The sequence below is a fragment of the Podarcis cretensis genome (genome assembly GCF_951804945.1).
Source record: "Podarcis cretensis genome assembly, chromosome: 2".
Taxonomy (NCBI): domain Eukaryota; kingdom Metazoa; phylum Chordata; class Lepidosauria; order Squamata; family Lacertidae; genus Podarcis; species Podarcis cretensis.
In genome coordinates, this window is record NC_137171.1 from 27236638 (window position 1) to 27253942 (window position 17305).

At 48.5% G+C, this 17305-nt stretch overlaps 1 protein-coding gene across 9 annotated transcripts in view; it reads right to left on the bottom strand.

Annotated features, from left to right (window-relative positions):
• The window catches only part of SDK2 (sidekick cell adhesion molecule 2), a 337529-nt gene that overhangs the window by 69118 nt on the left and 251106 nt on the right, over nucleotides 1-17305 (bottom strand). For all 9 annotated transcript variants that reach the window (XM_079965327.1, XM_079965322.1, XM_079965324.1 and 6 more), the window contains exons 5-7: nucleotides 8566-8699; nucleotides 2565-2676; nucleotides 1350-1540 (exon numbers count right to left, since the gene is read on the bottom strand). In XM_079965327.1, the coding sequence (XP_079821453.1) occupies nucleotides 1350-1540; nucleotides 2565-2676; nucleotides 8566-8699 (437 nt within the window). The remainder of the gene's footprint in view (nucleotides 1-1349; nucleotides 1541-2564; nucleotides 2677-8565; nucleotides 8700-17305) is intronic.

Genomic DNA, 17305 nt, shown 5'->3' on the forward strand with positions numbered 1-17305 from the left:
GCTAGACGGACCCACAGCTCAGTGTTTTTACTGACAGCACTAAACATCCCCATATAAATGGTCCTGGACTCTGCGTTCATCACCCGAGGCCCTTCCTCACGTGCCTCCTCTACCTGAGGTCCGGAGGGTGGCAACACAAGAACAGGCCTTCTCTGTGGTGGCTCCCCATTTGTGGAATGCTCTCCCCAGGGAGATTCGCATGGCTACTTCCTTATACATTTTTAGGCACCAGGAGAAAATGTTCCTCTGCAACCAGGCCTTGGGCTGATTAATACTCCACAGCCTTTTAAATGTGTCTGTGGGAAGGGGGAGGTTATTGTTTTGCTGTTTCGTTTTACCTATTTTCATGTTTTTATTGAAATTGAAATACTTTATTGTCACTTGTACAACTTGTATACAGTGAGATTACACAAACGCCCCCCCACTCAGCTCTCTTAGTCTTAATTCCCCTTGTTTACTGACGCACACCCACCAAACCCAAAAGTCAGTTACCCTGTTGTTATCTTTTCATTCAGTAGCCTAACAGCCCATGGATAGAAGCTGTTCTTTACCCTGTTGGTGCGACTAATCATGCTTCTATATCTTCTGCCTGAGGGCAGGAGATCAAGAAAGTGCCGGCCAGGGTGTGAATCATCCCTGAGAATTTTTCTCACTCTCCTCAGGCAACGTTCTTCCACTATTTCATCCAGTGGATTCACGGGACAGCCCATAATATCTTGTGCTGTATTCACCACCCTCATTTTATCCTGAATTTTTACTCTGTGAACCGCCCTGAGGTCTTATGATGAAGGGCTGAGTATAAATATTAAGAAAGAAAGAAAGAAAACCCCAAACATTTACATGTGTAAAGGTAAAGGGACCCCTGATCATTAGGTCCAGTCGTGACCGACTCTGGGGTTGCGGCGCCCATCTCGCTTTACTGGCCGAGGGAGCCGGCATACAGCTTCCGGATCATGTGGCCAGCATGACTAAGCCGCTTCTGACGAACCAGAACAGCGCATGGAAACACCGTTTCCCTTCCCGCCGGAGCGGTACCTATTTACCTACTTGCACTTTGATGTGCTTTCGAACTGCTAGGTTGGCAGGAGCAGGGACTGAGCAACGGGAGCTCACCCTGTAGCGGGGATTTGAACCACCGACCTTCTGATCAGCAAGTCCTAGGCTCTGTGGTTTAACCCACAGCACCACCCGCATCCCTATTTACATGTGGAGTTGGCTGATACTTCTCAAGTTTAAAAACTAACTTTGCTCCTAGGGATATAATAGCCCCCAGAACTTGAGCAAACATTCCCAGACTTGTTGGCAGCCCTGCTTCCATCCACTCTCCACTTTCCTGCACCCATCCTTACCCAGCACAGAGAGATAGGCTCCCCGGACCACGGAAGGTACACTGCTACTTCGCAGAACAGCTTCACACTCGTAGTAGCCGCTGTCGCTCAGTGAGGGGTTGAGGATGGTCAGGCGCCGGTTATAGTCGCTGATGCCGCCGGACACTGGCACCCCGCCCTTCTTCCAGATGATGTGCAGCTTGATGAGTGGCCTGGTTAGCAGAGAAGCCTGTGAGGGGGGACCCCTTCCAATGGGGCCAGTGTCACCAGATTAAAAACAAACCAACAAACAAACCCAGGACCCCAAGTGTCTCTGCAGTCCAAGGAAACGCACACATAGTGTCAGTGCCAGATTTATGTATAAGCTAAACAAGCCATAGCTTAGGGCCCCACTCTCTTTGGAGGCCCCCAAAAAATTAAAGGAAAAAAAACCTGGATGTACATTTCCAAAAAATATGATAAAAAACAAATAATATAAAACCTACATACAACAACAGTGTTTTGTGTTGTGTAGGCTGCTATGATGTAAGTAATGGGCCCCGCCTGCTAGCCTGCTCCCTAAAATATCACTGGTTTGATCATTTCTATATATAGCCTACATTCTGGATATTTTGTTATGTGCAAACGGCTTTAGATACCTATTAGGTCCATAAATCACCATATAGCAGATATTCAACACAAAAAACAGCGACAATTGTTGTTGACAAGGGACAGCTGGACATATAAAGGGCCCCATTACCTTCAGTAGCTTAGGGCCTCATCAAACCTAAATCCGGCCCTGCCTAGCAGTCTGGTTCAGGTTTGCAGGTATGAGTGTAAACATGCGTTCAGGGAGATTGGGCTGCTTTTATGGATGCAAACTGCCAGGCATGAGGGGCTCCTGGAGAAGAGCTCTGCTGATGAAAAGTATTTCTCACATACGTGGGTGGGCTTCCGCTTCGCAAGTAGATTGCACTGGGTGAAGGAAGGGGCCAAGTTGTCAGCAGAGACCATCAGGTGGACAAAAAAAAAAGGCCATTTCCCAGCTTTGCACCTATGAACCAGAACTTCAGCTGCGTTCTGCAGGGAGTCCCAGGGGGGGTCAGGCCCGGATGTGTCATGCGTCTGACACTCCATGGGAAAGAAGGGCTCGTAACAGATCACACCATCACCTTCAATGTCCCAGCAACAGGGACAACTATGTTTCACAGGCACAAGACGCCGTTTGCGGAGCCTGGCAGCCCGGTGGAGACTTACCTGGCATTGGCCACACACTCCAGGGTCACTTCTGAGGTGCCAGAGACGACGCTGGTGTTGCGTGGCGGAATTATGATGGTTGGTGCAATGGGGTCAGCTGGGCCGCCTACATCTGAGGAGGGATGAAGTGGTGTTGACAGCAAACACGGGTTCATGCACCAGACAGAAACACTCACAGGCTCTAACGCACAAAGAGAGTGCACTGGCCCTTTCAGAATGAAAGCAAAGGACTACCGAGAAGCCACAGGCTGCCCTTAACAATGGGATGGCACCTGGAGCAAGCAGCAGACTGCTCAATAAGCATATTTTGCCAAGTCTCAATATTTATCCTGAGCAGTCCCAGCACACAGAATCAAACCTCTCCTCCCACAGCCTTCTAGAATCAGTGCCATGGTGTTATTAAGTCTTACAAATCCCTGAACATCTTTTTTTAAAACAAACAAACATGCAAATTAATACCCTACAAGTTATAAATATATCATAATAAAAATTGAAAAAGATAGCATACAAAATTACCATTTAGGACTAACTGGTACAGTTTCGTATGTTGTTGAAGCAAATATAGAAATAATTATTCATATGATGCACATATAAATAAATAGTAAGCGGATGCTTAAAAAAACCCCAAATTATTTATCAGTTCTTTTCCCAGATACTAGAAAATTAAAAACGCCTTTCACTCCCTGATCAAACAATTTCTTTTAACTCTATAAGTACATCTAATGAATTCCCTTGTCCCGTAGCTTCCTGCAGAAATCCTGTAACAAAGTGAAATGAAAACTAAGACAAAACCTCTAGAAAATTTGTGGCGTGAAAAGTTCCAGGAGTTCAGCAGAAAGCTATGGGACACACACTGATTAGAAGCAGTATGTCCACCCTGAAACAACTTCTTCTTTAAAATAAGGTTTTATTCAGATTTTTTCATAATACATTACAATAAAAAACAAACTAATCTAAACAAAAATCTAAAAAGAAAGAAAAAAGAAGAATACAAAGTCCTCTCTCACAGGTCAATCTTAACTCTTGTCCCACACAGAAAGAGGTGAACCCTCCCAGTTCTTACCTGGGAGCTCCCCTTTATTCTCCCGGTCTCCCACCCTGGGAGATCCTCCCTTCCAGAGTTGTAGCTTGGGGGGGCAGGGGAGCCATGGCTATGGGAGCACATTTTTGAGAGGGTGCAATCAGGTGCTCCCAAGACATTTACAGAGCCCTGGCAGCTGAGGCGTGGCAGCAGGCAGGTTGGTCTAGTGGGCAGGTTGATGGAGGCAGCGGGCAAGGGGCCTGTCAGGAGGTGGGCTTGCCCCGGGCCTCCAGCAACCCACACTACACCACTGCTTCTTACCCCTGCCTCCCCCCCGAAACTTCTTCAGGTGTAAAATATAGTGAAAGCATTACCGTGACTAACTGCCCTGATACTGTCACGAGCACAAATGATTGTGAATGTACAACAGAAAAGATGTCCAGAGGGGCCCTTCCTACCATTAATGTCAAATGTTTGGGGGTTGTGTGCTACTCTGTTATTATGGCATGTTGCAGAATAATATACAGTGGTACCTCGGGTTAAGAACTTAATTCGTTCTGTTCTTAACCTGAGGTACCACTTTAGCTAATGGGGCCTCCCGCTGCCGCCGGAGCACAATTTCTGTTCTCATCCTGAAGCAAAGTTCTTAACCTGAGGTACTGTTTCTGGGTTTGTGGAGTCTGTAACCTGAAGCGTCTGCAACCCGAGGTACCACTGTACTTGCAATAAACCCCTTAAGTCTAGAGGGACCCTCAGTCCCCACTGGACAGTTTGGGGAACTTCCCCCGCCATAGAGTCCTGCCTAGATAGATAGATAAATAGATAGATGATAGATAGATAGATAGATGATAGATATTTAAGTTTGCCTTGGGAATCTCCCTGCACCATCTGATACCTCCCGCTTACGTTTCGATGGTGCCAGTTTGATTGCCTAAGGACTGGCATTTGGAGAACCGAGATCACTATTATTAAGGTTTAAGATCCCCTTCAATCATTAGATTTCACCGAGCTCTGCCACGTGCTCTCCTGGCCCCTAGCTGGGTAGCAGCAGGCAGCATTTGTTAGAAGATAAGGCCATATCAAAGGCTACTAATAACGGTGGCTTTATATTCCCTCCAGTGTTGAAGTCAGTAGGCCTCCAAATACCAGTTGGTGAGGGACATGGGCTGAAGATCATATACGGGCTTTTCAAAGGCTCTAGGTTGGCCACTGGAGGGGGAAAGGATTCTGGACCAGGTGGGCTTTAAGTCTGATCCTTCTCATCAGAGAGGAAAGGAAAAGCGGGAGCAGCAGCAAGCAACAGGATAAGCGCATAAAGCAAAATAATGGCTGTGATAAACCCCCCTTCCCCTGACGTGTTGGTTGGGATCGCAAGGTTGCTGATATAGCGGAATCCATAAAGGCGGGTGCTATGGTGTTTATTACACACTGAGGTACAGCACTCCAGATTAATGAGGCAAAGGAAGGGGAGGGGGGGGGGACATAAAGCCAAGTCCGGGAGACATAAAACAGCTGCGAAGTAAACATCATCTGGAGGGATGGAGGAATTGTAAGGCCGATTCACGTGGATTTCACAGCTTTGCCGGGAGGCAGAAATCAAGGCCATTCCCAAAGTGCTGGGAGTTATGGGGGAAAGCAAAGTTGGCAATGCTTAATGAAAGAGAAAGGTTAACAGCTACAGGGCCCAGATGGAGGGATTTGGACAAGTCTTTTATCAATCTCAAACCAGGGGCAGAGAGGAAGATTGTGGGATTAAGATTGTGTTGGAATCAGGGCTGGGCCTGCCGTTTGGGAGGGTGAGGATGCATGCCTCAGGCCACAGATTTTGGGGATAACCATTATTTAGTTTATTACAGTGGAACCTCGTGTTACGGATGGGATCCGTTCCAGAGGCCCGTCCGTAACACAGAACTGACACAAGCCAAAGTGTCGTGTCTGCGTGATGCAACACGAAAACATGTAACCTGAAGTGGATGCAACATGAGGTATGACTGTATTATCTTTTATTGCTGGGAAGGATGGCATTTGGATTTTGTGCTTCAGGTCTACCTCTCTGCGGGTGAACTGACAAAACTTTGGAGAAGGGGGAGGCGATCCCATAACAGGTGTGGGAAAAGGATGAAGGTCGGGTGAAGCTGAGATTTTTGCAAGATGCAGCTTCCCACCAGGATTCAAGGGGAGTGATAGATATGGGGGCAGCAAAGAACGGGGAGAAGGAGTAGGCGCTTATGTGTTGTGCTTGATAGACTTTGATAATGCTAATGTGGGGAGGGGTGGTTCATTCTTAGCGCCTGGATAATCAGTGTGGTGCTGATTACGCTAAGGCTGCAGGTTCGATCCCCGCATGGGACAGCTGCATATTCCTGCATTGCAGGGAGTTGGACTAGATCAGCGGTTCTCAACCTGTGGGTCCCCAGACTACAACTCCCATCATCTCTGAGCTCTGGCCTTGCTAGCTAGGGGTGCTGGGAGTTGTAGTTCAACAACATCTGGGGACACACAGATTGAAAAAGGCTGGACTAGATGATCCTCGGGGTCCCTTCCAACTCTACGATTCTATGGTATCCCCAGTATCAGCTTTGTTCCTTAATTCTATGATTAGATCCTCACTCAGCCATGAAGCTCACTGGGTGACCTTGAGGCAGTCACTGTCCACATTTCAGCACAACCTACCTCACAGGGTTGTTTTGAGGATAAAATGGAGAGGGAACAACCCTGCACAGGATCTTGAGCTACTTGGAGGAAAGGCAGAATACATAGTAGAAGTAGTAATAATAATAATAAAAATAAATTATTGATACCCCGCCCATCTGGTTGGGTTTCCCCAGCCACTCTGGGCGGCTTCCAACAGAATATTAAAATACAGTAGTGCGTCAAACATTAAAAGCTTCCCTAAACAGGGCTGCCTTCAGATGTCTTCTAAAAGTTTGGTAGTTATTTTTCTCTTTGACATCCGGTGGGAGGGCGTTCCACAGGGCGGGTGCCACTACCGAGAAGGCCCTCTGCCTGGTTCCCTGTAGCTTTGCTTCTCGCAGCAGGGGAACCGCCAGAAGGCCCTCGGCGCTGGACCTCAGTGTCCGGGCAGAATGATGGAGGTGGAGACGCTCCTTCAGGTATACTGGACCGAGGCCGTTACATAGGTAACTACAACAGGGGCTTGTGACTCAAAGGTGAGTGTCATAACATCTGGAGGGCACCAGGTTGGCTAAGGCTGCCTTGGAGTGAAGAACAGCATATCACTGATGTGACATCCATATAGCTTTCTGTTCTCTGTGCTACAGGCATCTTGGTAAAGCAGGGATATTGTCTGGGTGGTGCAGGGAGCAGGGATGGGGGGCCTAAGCCCATGATGTAATTAGAGCCTCCTAGCTCTTGTAGCTGAGGCCCAAAGTGTCTAAATAAATTTGGAGCCGGCAGAAATGTTTAGTCAGCACCAGCCGGAGCTTCGCCAGAGATTTACTGCAAATTAAATTTGGGCCCGAGCCAGCAGAAGCGACGGAGAAGCCAGATGCAAAGAGATGCGGGCGACAGGCTGCGCTTTAGGGACCTGTTGGTCTGCAGGGGAAAAACAACAACAGGCAAGACATAAACTACATCCTCAGCCCCTCTCGCACTTGGTTGTGGCTCTTTGGGCTAACATTATTTATTATATCAGCATTTCGGAACCTTATGGCCTGTGCCTTATTTATTCGCGTAGTCCTCACCAACCAGACTATATGCAGCTGTTGTCCTCAAGAATGGGCCAGCGAGGCTTACTTGGGGCCAAGCCTCACTGGATGGAGTGTGTGGGTCAACACGCTGCAAGTGATTTGCCCAAGTCATACCAACAGGCAGTGGTTCAAACCACCTAGAACAGGGCAAGGGAGCTGTGGCTCTCTAGGTGTTGTTGGACTGCAACTCCCCAAACAGCATGGCTGGCATGGGCAATTGTCAGGGATGATGGGAGTTGTAGTCCAACAACATCCAATGTGGCGCAGGTTAGCCAACTTACTTTAGAATGAGCACAGGCCTTGCCCACCTAGCTGTCCCTTGGCTTTGGAAGTGACAAGGTTCTCACTGAGAAGAGGAAGTAAGGGAGGGGGGCTCAAGGGGGGAGTAAGGGGAAGAAGAGAGCAGGTTGGTGGGTGTAGTGGGCTTGGTGAGTAAAGTAAGCCAGGATTGTCAGCCCCTAAAGGTAAAGGTAACGGAACCCCTGACCATTAGGTCCAGTCATGGCCGACGCTGGGGTTGCGGTGCTCATCCCGCTTTACTGGCCGAGGGAGTCGGTGTACAGCTTCCGAGTCATGTGGCCAGCATGACTAAGGCACTTCTGGCAAACCAGAGCAGTGCACGGAAACGCCGTTTACCTTCCCGCCAGAGCGGCACCTATTTATCTACTTGCACTTTGACATGCTTTCGAACTGCTCGGTTGGCAGGAGCAGGGACCAAGCAATGGAAGCTCACCCCGTCATGGGGATTTGAATCGCTGACCTTCTTATCGACAAGTCCTAGGCTCTGTGGTTTAACCCACAGCACCACCCGCGTCTAGACAATAATAAATAGGGGAAGAAATGTGACAGGCATCCCCCAGCGCATGCAGGTTTACTCGAAAGCAAATCCCACTGAGTTCAGTTGGAGCTATTCCCAAGTCAGTGTCTTTAGAATTGCAGTCATAGCAATGAAAAGTCCAGGCAGTAACTCTTAACGGAGAAGCATGCACATGTGTACATAAAAAGCATGCATATGCACACACAGTGCTAAATATGTGGACATCCCATCCAATGGTTACTTCCAAAAGTTCCTGGCAAGCAGCTTAGTTTCCTAGCGCTCCACCCCGTTGCTGTTGCGAGCAAGAAATGGCAAGCAGAACCGGGTGCTTCATCCTTCTCCTGGTTCCTGCAGGATTTCTGCCTACCTCGCTAAAGGTATAGGCGCCTTGCTAGAAAAGCTGTGAACTCCCACTCAGAGGTCCCTCCCACCTCGTCCCCAAGGGTCACTTACTCTCCACGGTGAGGGTGATGGGCTGGCTGGTTTTATTGTCTCCGTTCTTGTCATTCACGGCCTGCACATAGTACCTTCCAGCATCAGGTGCCACTGTCGATAGGATGACCAGGGTGTTCTCCAGCGTGATGGCTCTGAAGGAAAGGGAGGAAATGGCTTTAGAGCAGAGAGCGTCTCAAGTGCACAGGGTGCCCACTTTAAAAGAGGTTGCTAGGAGAGGTGCACAAGTTTTGCTAGCTAGCCCACTGACTCCACCCAAGCTTTGCCACAAATAATCCAGCATGGATTATGAGCTCTGCTGCATTCTGGGGACCAATATGGAACACTGGGTTCCCCAAGGAGGCTTTTGGCATTCCACACTTCAAACATACACAATGTGGGCTGTGTGTCTACAGTCTTTCACCATTTCCCCCCAGGAAATGATTCCTTAACTCTGGCATCTGGGACAAATCAAGTATAAGCAGCCAAAAACTTTTTTGGGTTGACAGTGCGGAGGAAGAGTATTGTCTGGGTCAGAGCTGTAAAAACCTGAATTTTTTTCCCTCTCTCTCTCTTTACATACTTAGGGTAAGGTAAAAGTTAAGGGACCCCTGACCATTAGGTCCAGTCGTGGACGACTCTGGGGTTGCGGTGCTCATCTCGCTTTACTGGCCGAGGGAGCCGGCATACAGCTTCCAGGTCATGTGGCCAGCATGACTAAGCTGCTTCGGGCGAATCAGAGCAGTGCACAGAAATGCCGTTTACCTTCCCGCTGGAGCGGTACCTATTTATCTACTTGCACTTTGACATGCTTTCGAACTGCTAGGTTGGCAGGAGCAGGGACCGAGCAACGGGAGCTCATCCCGTCGCGGGGATTCAAACCGCTGACCTTCTGATCGGCAAGCCCTTGGCTCTGTGGCTTAACCCACAGCGCCACCTGCGTCCCTTATACTTAGGGTAGCCAGCTGCAAAAGAGGACACGGGTGAGTTTTTTGCACCTTTAATAGTTGTGTAGAAATGGGAATTTCAGTAGGTGTAGCTTGTTGCCAAAAGGCCCACTTTTGCTTAAAGGTTCAGGAGCCCTGTCATGTCTGCAGTTACCATAGATGTATTAGAGCACAGGTGTCAAACCCAAGCCCGCGGGCCGAATCCGGCCCGCCAGACCCCATCATGTGGCCCGTGTAGCCGCCGCCGGCCGCCAGCCTTCACCTTTTATAGTCGCTTTTCTTTTTTTTGACACAAGAAAGCCACCTCTTCAGCGCATGCGCGGCAGCCTACAAGCCAGATAATGTCTGCCCTCTAGCGGCGCCGGCCGCTAATGCGGCCCCCGATGAATTTGAGTTTGACACCCCTGTATTAGAGCAATGTTTAGGGGAGTGTGTTGGGTTCTTGCCTGAAAAAATGGACAGGGGGGCACTTCTGGAACTAAGCCACACCACTTGCACAGAAGCAAGTCTTTTTCTATCACGCAGGACTGCTGCTTGGCCTGAGCTCCCAGGACAGAGAGATATATACAGTCAAATAATAAACACACTCTACACCTACTTGCATAAATATCTGAAAGTGCATGCTTCCACTCAGGTATTTTTAGTGCTGCCTTTTTGGGAAAAGACCATCAGTGTGTTCATGATTTCATTTGGTGTATGCATGGGATTGGGCACAGGCAGGTATGCAGACTGAGCACACATAATCTAATTGTCAAGTGTATATTTAAACACAGAATGCATGTAAAAGCACATAAATGCAAACCTACCACCCTCTCATTCCCTGGATGCCTTGTGTGCAAGTATCTTTTCTTTTGGCAGCTAAACAAGCATACTGCCTTTCCTTCAAGGAGCTCAAAGCAGTCAACATGGGATTTCCAGGTAGTTTTCTATCCAGGTTCTGGCCAAGGCTTGACCTGCTTGAGAGCCAGTGTGGTGTAGTGGTTAAGAGCGGTAGTCACGTAATCTGGTGAACCGGGTTCACTTCCCTGCTCCTCCACATGCAGCTGCTGGGTGACCTTGGGCTAGTCACACTTCTCTGAACTCTCGCAGCCCCACTCACCTCACAGAGTGTTTGTTGTGGGGGAGGAAGGGAAAGGAGAATGTTAGCCACTTTGAGACTCCTTAAAGGGAGTGAAAGGCGGGATATCAAATCCAAACTCTTCTTCTTCTTCTGCTTGCCTTTAAAAATGGAACCACAACCAGTACCTGCATGTGTGCTCCTTGACTGGTGGCAATGGGGGGGGGGTGCATGTTAGGTTTAGGTAGTTGTGTATGTTATGTACTGAAGTTCTCACCCTGGGCCAGCAGGGGGATACTGTAGATAGTTTTCACTCAGGTCCACGTCAGTTATTTTAGGTGGGAAACCCTGGGTTGTTGTTGCTACAATGTTGACAGCCGGCTGCCTATAAAAGCAGGCCGGCTGAGCTGTTTGCAGTCAGTTCTATTCCAGCTTACAAAATAAAGAGCTGCTTCGGAGAAATCGCTGTGTCGTCTGCTATGTCAACCCACAACTTAACAGTGTATATGGTGTTTTTCACATAGATCTATACATGCATTAATGTACATAAACTAGGCTTGCTATATTTAAAAAAGTGAAAATCTGGACAGCTTTCGGCTGCAGTATTCCAGGCATGTCTAGAAAATTTGGGAGTGTGTGCAATTCTGCATACACACATGTAATACATGCAGGTGACTCCAGAAGACAAGCCAGCTGCAATCCTCAACCAAACATGCTGAAGCTACTTTCACTTCAAACAAAAGGCAAAAAATAAAATAAAATTCTTCCCCATCTCCTGGTGCCGGCCTTTAAATTACCCCAGTGACGAATTGCTCAGGAGGGAGAACAAGTTGGATGTTCCTAGATTAATAGTTTTCCTTTTTACAGAATGATCTAATCTGCTGGAGACATAAAATGGCTGGGGGAGGGGAACTATATTTTACCATCAAATTTGTGATAAAGGAGCTTTATCTTCTCAAACCGCCTTCACAAATGGAAAGGCAACCAGTTCACTTCCCGCATAATGGAGGTTACATATTCAATTGCACCACAATGTCTGTATACGGGAGAGAAACCTAGCAGTTCGGTGTTCACTCTAGGACGCCATGTGTACTTTTATTCTTTAAAGAACGTGTGTGTGTGTTTTCTGCTGTGCTTCCTAATGGAAGGAGGTTTTGGCAGAAGTGTGTTATACGGGTGCACAGCGCGTGTAATAAAACGTCACGTAATAAAGGGTAAATGCGTCTCTAGGGGCCAAATTAGATGAGATACTCGGGAGAGGCATGATCAGACCCCCTGGAATATATATATATATTCCAGGGGGTCTGATTTTATATATATATTATATTATATTATATTATATTATATTATATTATATTATATTATATTATATTATATTATATTATATTATATTATATTACTGAAACACAGCTTTGGGGAGGCGGTGCTGCAAATTGAACGTGAGAGCAGTGGGTGATTCCTCTAGCCTTTGGGCTGTTTTTCCAATCAAATTTGGGCTCCTGGGCTGCATTCCAAATCGGAGGTGGAGTTGATTCCGGAAGGTGAGAACAACTTTGCTGGCTTCCCTGTTAAGGTGCTTTGTGTAGTCAACACAACAGGCCTTTGCAGACATCAGCCTTAATCAGAGTTAGGGGACTGAGAAAAGGTTACAGGATCACACAGCCCAGAAAATGACAGATGTCATCTCCATCTAGGCACAGATTTCCTTTGTCTAGTTTGACCATGGTTCACTGTTACCTATGCACTGACGTTAGACATTAGCTAATGCGGCGGACTGAGCTGAGCTGTGTCATCTCCAGGATCACACATGTCTAAACATGTGATGGGGGTGTAGAAGAGCCTTATAACATCTCTTGGTATAGGGGTGCGGAACAGCATCTCGATGGCAGAGCCACCCCCCTGTCAATCACCAGGCATCACCATGACATTTGGTGACCCAGCTTCAAATGAAAGAATCAAGAGCGCATGAATTTAAACCGGAAATGCGAAGGAAAGAATAGAGGTGCCCTTGGACTCTCAAGTCGTGGTGCCAACTTTCCCATGCTTGATGTCATTTATGATACCAGGCTGGGGAAAGGTGGGTGTGGTTCACCCAAAACAGCCTGGTAGGCCAACCTCTGAGGCTGGTAGACCATTGCTTTAGTGCTAGTATTTGAGTTATATTACCTAACTTAGGGCTTATCCACATTGACCTTTGGCCCCATGCTTTCCAGGCACAGGTTTGTGCTTTGAAGCTGTGTCCAAGCGCTCCCCCCCCCAAGCCTTCCTTGCAAAAACCCACTCTTTAAAGCTGAAGAACAACAAACATTTGCTCTGGTTTGCCAGTAAAGAACAGCTTTCATACACTCCAATATTTCTCCAATGAAAATAGGGACGTCCTAGGGGAAAGCAGGACATTCTGAGATCAAATAAGAAACCAGGACGGCTTCTGTAAATTCAGGACTGTCCCTTGAAAGTAGGGGCACTTGGAGGGCCTGCAACTTTACACAGGGAAAGTTCTGGGTTGCAAAAAAGAGAGTGCTCAGACACAGGAGCTTTAAAACACGGACTTGTGCTGGAAAGTGCAGAGGAAACGTTAGTGTGGATAAACCCCTAAGTAGCTCTTATTACCCTTGCCATTAGCAGAGGGCACACAACTGAAAGCAGAAGAGGAGTGGCATTACTTATATCAGGCACTGGGAGGCTACATTTTAATAGCCTTGTGCCTAAGGGAAGCAGGATGGGTCGGAAGAGAGGCACACGGATAAGCACAAAGGAGGGAACTTGGGAGCAGAAAACAAGGCCAGAAACAGCAAAGAAGAAGGAGAAGAGGAGGAGGAGGAGGAGGAGGAGGAGGAGTTTGGATTTGATATCCTGCTTTATCACTACCCTAAGGAGTCTCAAAAGGGACACGGGTGGCACTGTGGGTTAAACCACAGAGCCTAGGACTTGCCGATCAGAAGGTCGGTGGTTCGAATCCCCGCTACGGGGTGAGCTCCCGTTGCTCGGTCCCTGGCTCCTGCCAACCTAGCAGTTTGAAAGCACATCAAAGTGCAAGTAGATAAATAGGTACCGCTCTGGCGGGAAGGTAAACGGCGTTTCTGTGCACTGCTCTGGTTCACCAGAAGTGGCTTTGTCATGCTGACCACATGACTTGGAAGCTGTATGCCGGCTCCCTCGGCCAATAAAGCAAGATGAGCGCCGCAACCCCAGAGTCGGTCACGACTGGACCTAATGGTCAGCGGTCCCTTTACCTTTTTAAGGCATCTCAAAGCAGCTAACAATCTCCTTTCCTTTCCTCCCCCACACCAAACACTCTGTGAGGTGAGTGAGGCTGAGAGACTTCAGAGAAGTGTGACTAGCCCAAGGTCACCCAGCAGCTGCATGTGGAGGAGCGGGGAAGCGAACTCAGTTCACCAGATTACTAGTCCACCGCTCTTAACCACTACACCACACTGGAGAAATGAATGAAGCAAGAGTTAACAGGCAGACTCAGGAACACACAGTAGGAGATGAAGAGTGAAGAATGCTGCTTAAGGAGCATAAGTGCAAAGTCCTTATGGGGACTCTGGGGCTAGCTGCCCCATTCATTGGATTGTGGGCCCCACATGCACTGCCGCATGAACACACGTATGCAACATTTGTCGGACTTCGCACACTTTCTATATGCTAATTCTGTGCGCCGGGCTCCACAGCCCCCAACTTTGTACCCTTTTGAGTGAGCTGTGCCTGGGAGCAAACAAGCAGAGAGTTGGCTGCTAGGAAAGCTTCGGCTCGTGAAAAATTACCCTTTGCCAGAGGGGAAATGCTGTATCGCACTATGAATGTGTCTGTCTGTATGAGGAGACATGGCAATTTTTCGCCCTCTTTCCTGAACAGAGTATTACAACCCTTAAGAAAGAGCGAACGCCCTTCCTTACATCTCTCTCCCTCTCCGCCCCCCTTCTCTCCCAAATTCATTTTCTCCATGATAAACAAAGCCATTAGTTTATCAAGTCTATCTCCGGATTTTAATGTGATGCGCCTGAGACATCTGTTAAACATCCTTAATGTTAGTTTAACAAGGACACATTCTGCCGCATTCCCTCACACTTTCTCCCATTAAGAGGGGAACGTGGCAGGGTTCTCTCTGACAAACAGCCAGGCTAATGTGTCTGCCTCGTGCCTTTCCAATGGGGGAGAAGGTTGAGGAGAGGAGGTTGCGGCGGGTTTTCTTGCAGGATGTGCTTTGTGCCTCTTCCAGGGTGCATCTCTCCCTCTCTCAGAGTAGAAAGCATCCTGGCCTATCAATATTCATAATGCTGTGCATGTTGCCAAACCATATTTTTATCTATAGGCAACCTACTCAGACGCCTACCCTGGCATGCCATGTAACAAGCTGACTGCAACAATTCCCACATCCCTGTAGGTGTTGGGAAAGTTGTTACGCCTCTTCAGCATCCATGATGACTCTTGGAAGAAGACAACAGCTGAGAGCAATGCCGTCAAGGAGAGAAGGGAAAGACACAGAGAAACCCCACCCCCAGATCATCAAAGCAAGGGTACTGAAGATAATATGGCGATTGATGTCTGAGTTAAGGTTAAAAAAAGAATGTGTGTTTGTGTGTGTATGTGTGTGTAAGAACCTCTGCTCTTTCTTTCTAACGCAACTGCGAATGTTCACATTTGCCGCTTTGTAAAGATTCATTTGCTTTATTCTTTTTTTTTGGGGGGGGGGAGGGAGGGATGCAACAGGAACTTGGGACCTGAAGTCAAGTGCTAATGGTGGAGCAGAGTGAGCCCATTAACAAACTGAATAACACAGTCCTGGCTCCAGGCCACAATTCAGCTCAATGGGATGCGTAGAAAGGAACGGTTGCTTATCGCCAACAAAAAACAGGGAGTACAAACTAAAGAGCGCTCATCCAAACCGACCTTTTGCCCCACGCTTTCTAGGCACAGTTAAGCCACGCTTTCCTGGACGCAGACTTGGAAAGCCCGGATCTGTGTCTAGAAATGGGAGCAAAGGTAAATGTTTGATGAGCATCCAGTTTGTTCGAAGACAGCAGGAATCCACAGCTCCGTCTGCCAAGCCAACAGCATTCACCGGCTGGGGATTTCTCGCTCACGAGATGCCACTGCTGGATCCACTTTTCAAGGAAGGACCTCTTTGAACTCTCTTATGCATATTAATCAGCTGTAATTGCTGTGATATGGTTGATGGAGCCAGAATGGAAGGCAATTGGCATGCAAGCATTACTCTGCGGTGTCACTGAGGCAGGGTGGGAACACGGGCCGTTACGCAAGTGGCTCCCGAGGGGACACTTAGCTGGCAAAGTGTGATGAAATGCTGGCCACCTTAGATGGGAATGGCATGCCTCCTGTCAGGGGAGCGGGAAAGCTTCTCTGGGTGCTTCTAATATGGGGGGGGGGGAGGGCTTAAAACTGTAAATTGGTTGTTAAGGTATTGCAAGCAAGTAACTGGCAACAGGCATTTTAAAAAAACTTATCAAATTTTCCCTGGAAAGGATTAAATTGGGGTTGGGCAAAAGGGCTGGCATTTTGATGCCAATGTCACGTGAACGCTGAAAAAAGCTGGCACACACCCCTTGAGATGACCAGGGAGACAAAGCAGGGATTTCTGAGAGAATGAAAGCAATTTCCACTATTGGTCATGTTTTTTTGCTTAAAACAGAGGAAAGGTTTATGTGTCTGGATGCATGGACAATCTCCTTGCTTCGATAGTGCTTTTATGTATGTGGAGAGTAATGGTAAAGAACCTAATGTGGGTTTTGCTCTAGGGCAGAGGTTTTCAACCTTTCTGAGTCCACGGCTCCCTTGACCAACTGCAATCTTTCTGTGGCACCCCTGTGGGGCTCAGGAGCCCAGTTGTGTCACCCCTTGCCTGCACAGCTGGCAGCCCCTCACCCTTTTTCAAACACCCTCCCTTCTGGAGTGTTCCCTCAGCCTTCTCTCCTCTCCTCTCCCCTCTCCTTGGGAGTCCTCTGAGCAGCCATTGCTGCTGCCCCAGGTCTCTGAGATGCTGTTCCATGTCCCAAAGAGAGGTGCCTCTTCATGTGGGGCACCACAGGGGCCTGGGACCTGTCTGTCCATTCCCAACAGCAAGGGGTGGCAGACTTGCTTGCGTACTCTGAGACGGCCTGAACTCCTGGCAACCAGCACCCCCTGGCCAGCCCCAGAGCCACCACTCGCCTGGGGAGCTTGTAGCCAGGGCTGCTGCAACAACTGGCCAAGCCCTTGGGAGGCAGAGACACGAGAGGGCATTAGATGAGGGAGGGAAGGAAAAAGGGACAGAGGCCAGTGTTGCCATCATTCAAGGTACCCCAGGGTGTCACGGCACACTGGTTGAAAACCACTGCTCTAGGGGTTAGTGCCCCAGTTAATCTGTGAGTGGGCTGCTTTGGATGCCGCCATCACGGTGGGAAGGAGAGGGAGCACAACCTACCATATTTTTCGCTCTGTAAGACGCACCCGACCATAAGATGCACCAAGTTTTAGAGGGGGAGAACAAGGGGAAAACAATTCTCTCCCTCTCTGCACAGCGCCCCTTCAGCAAAGCGGCAGGAGAAACGGAGCCCCTTCCATTTCTCCTCCCACTTTGCTGAAGGGGCGCTGCGCAGAGAGGGAAAGCTGCGCAGCGCCTCTCCAGTGAAGCAAAGCCAGGAGAGCAAGAGGGGTCGGTGCGCACCGACTCCTCTTGTTCTCCCGGCTTCAGCGAAAGCAATGCGAAGCCATGGAGCCTGTATTCACTCCATAAGACGCACACACATTTCCCCTT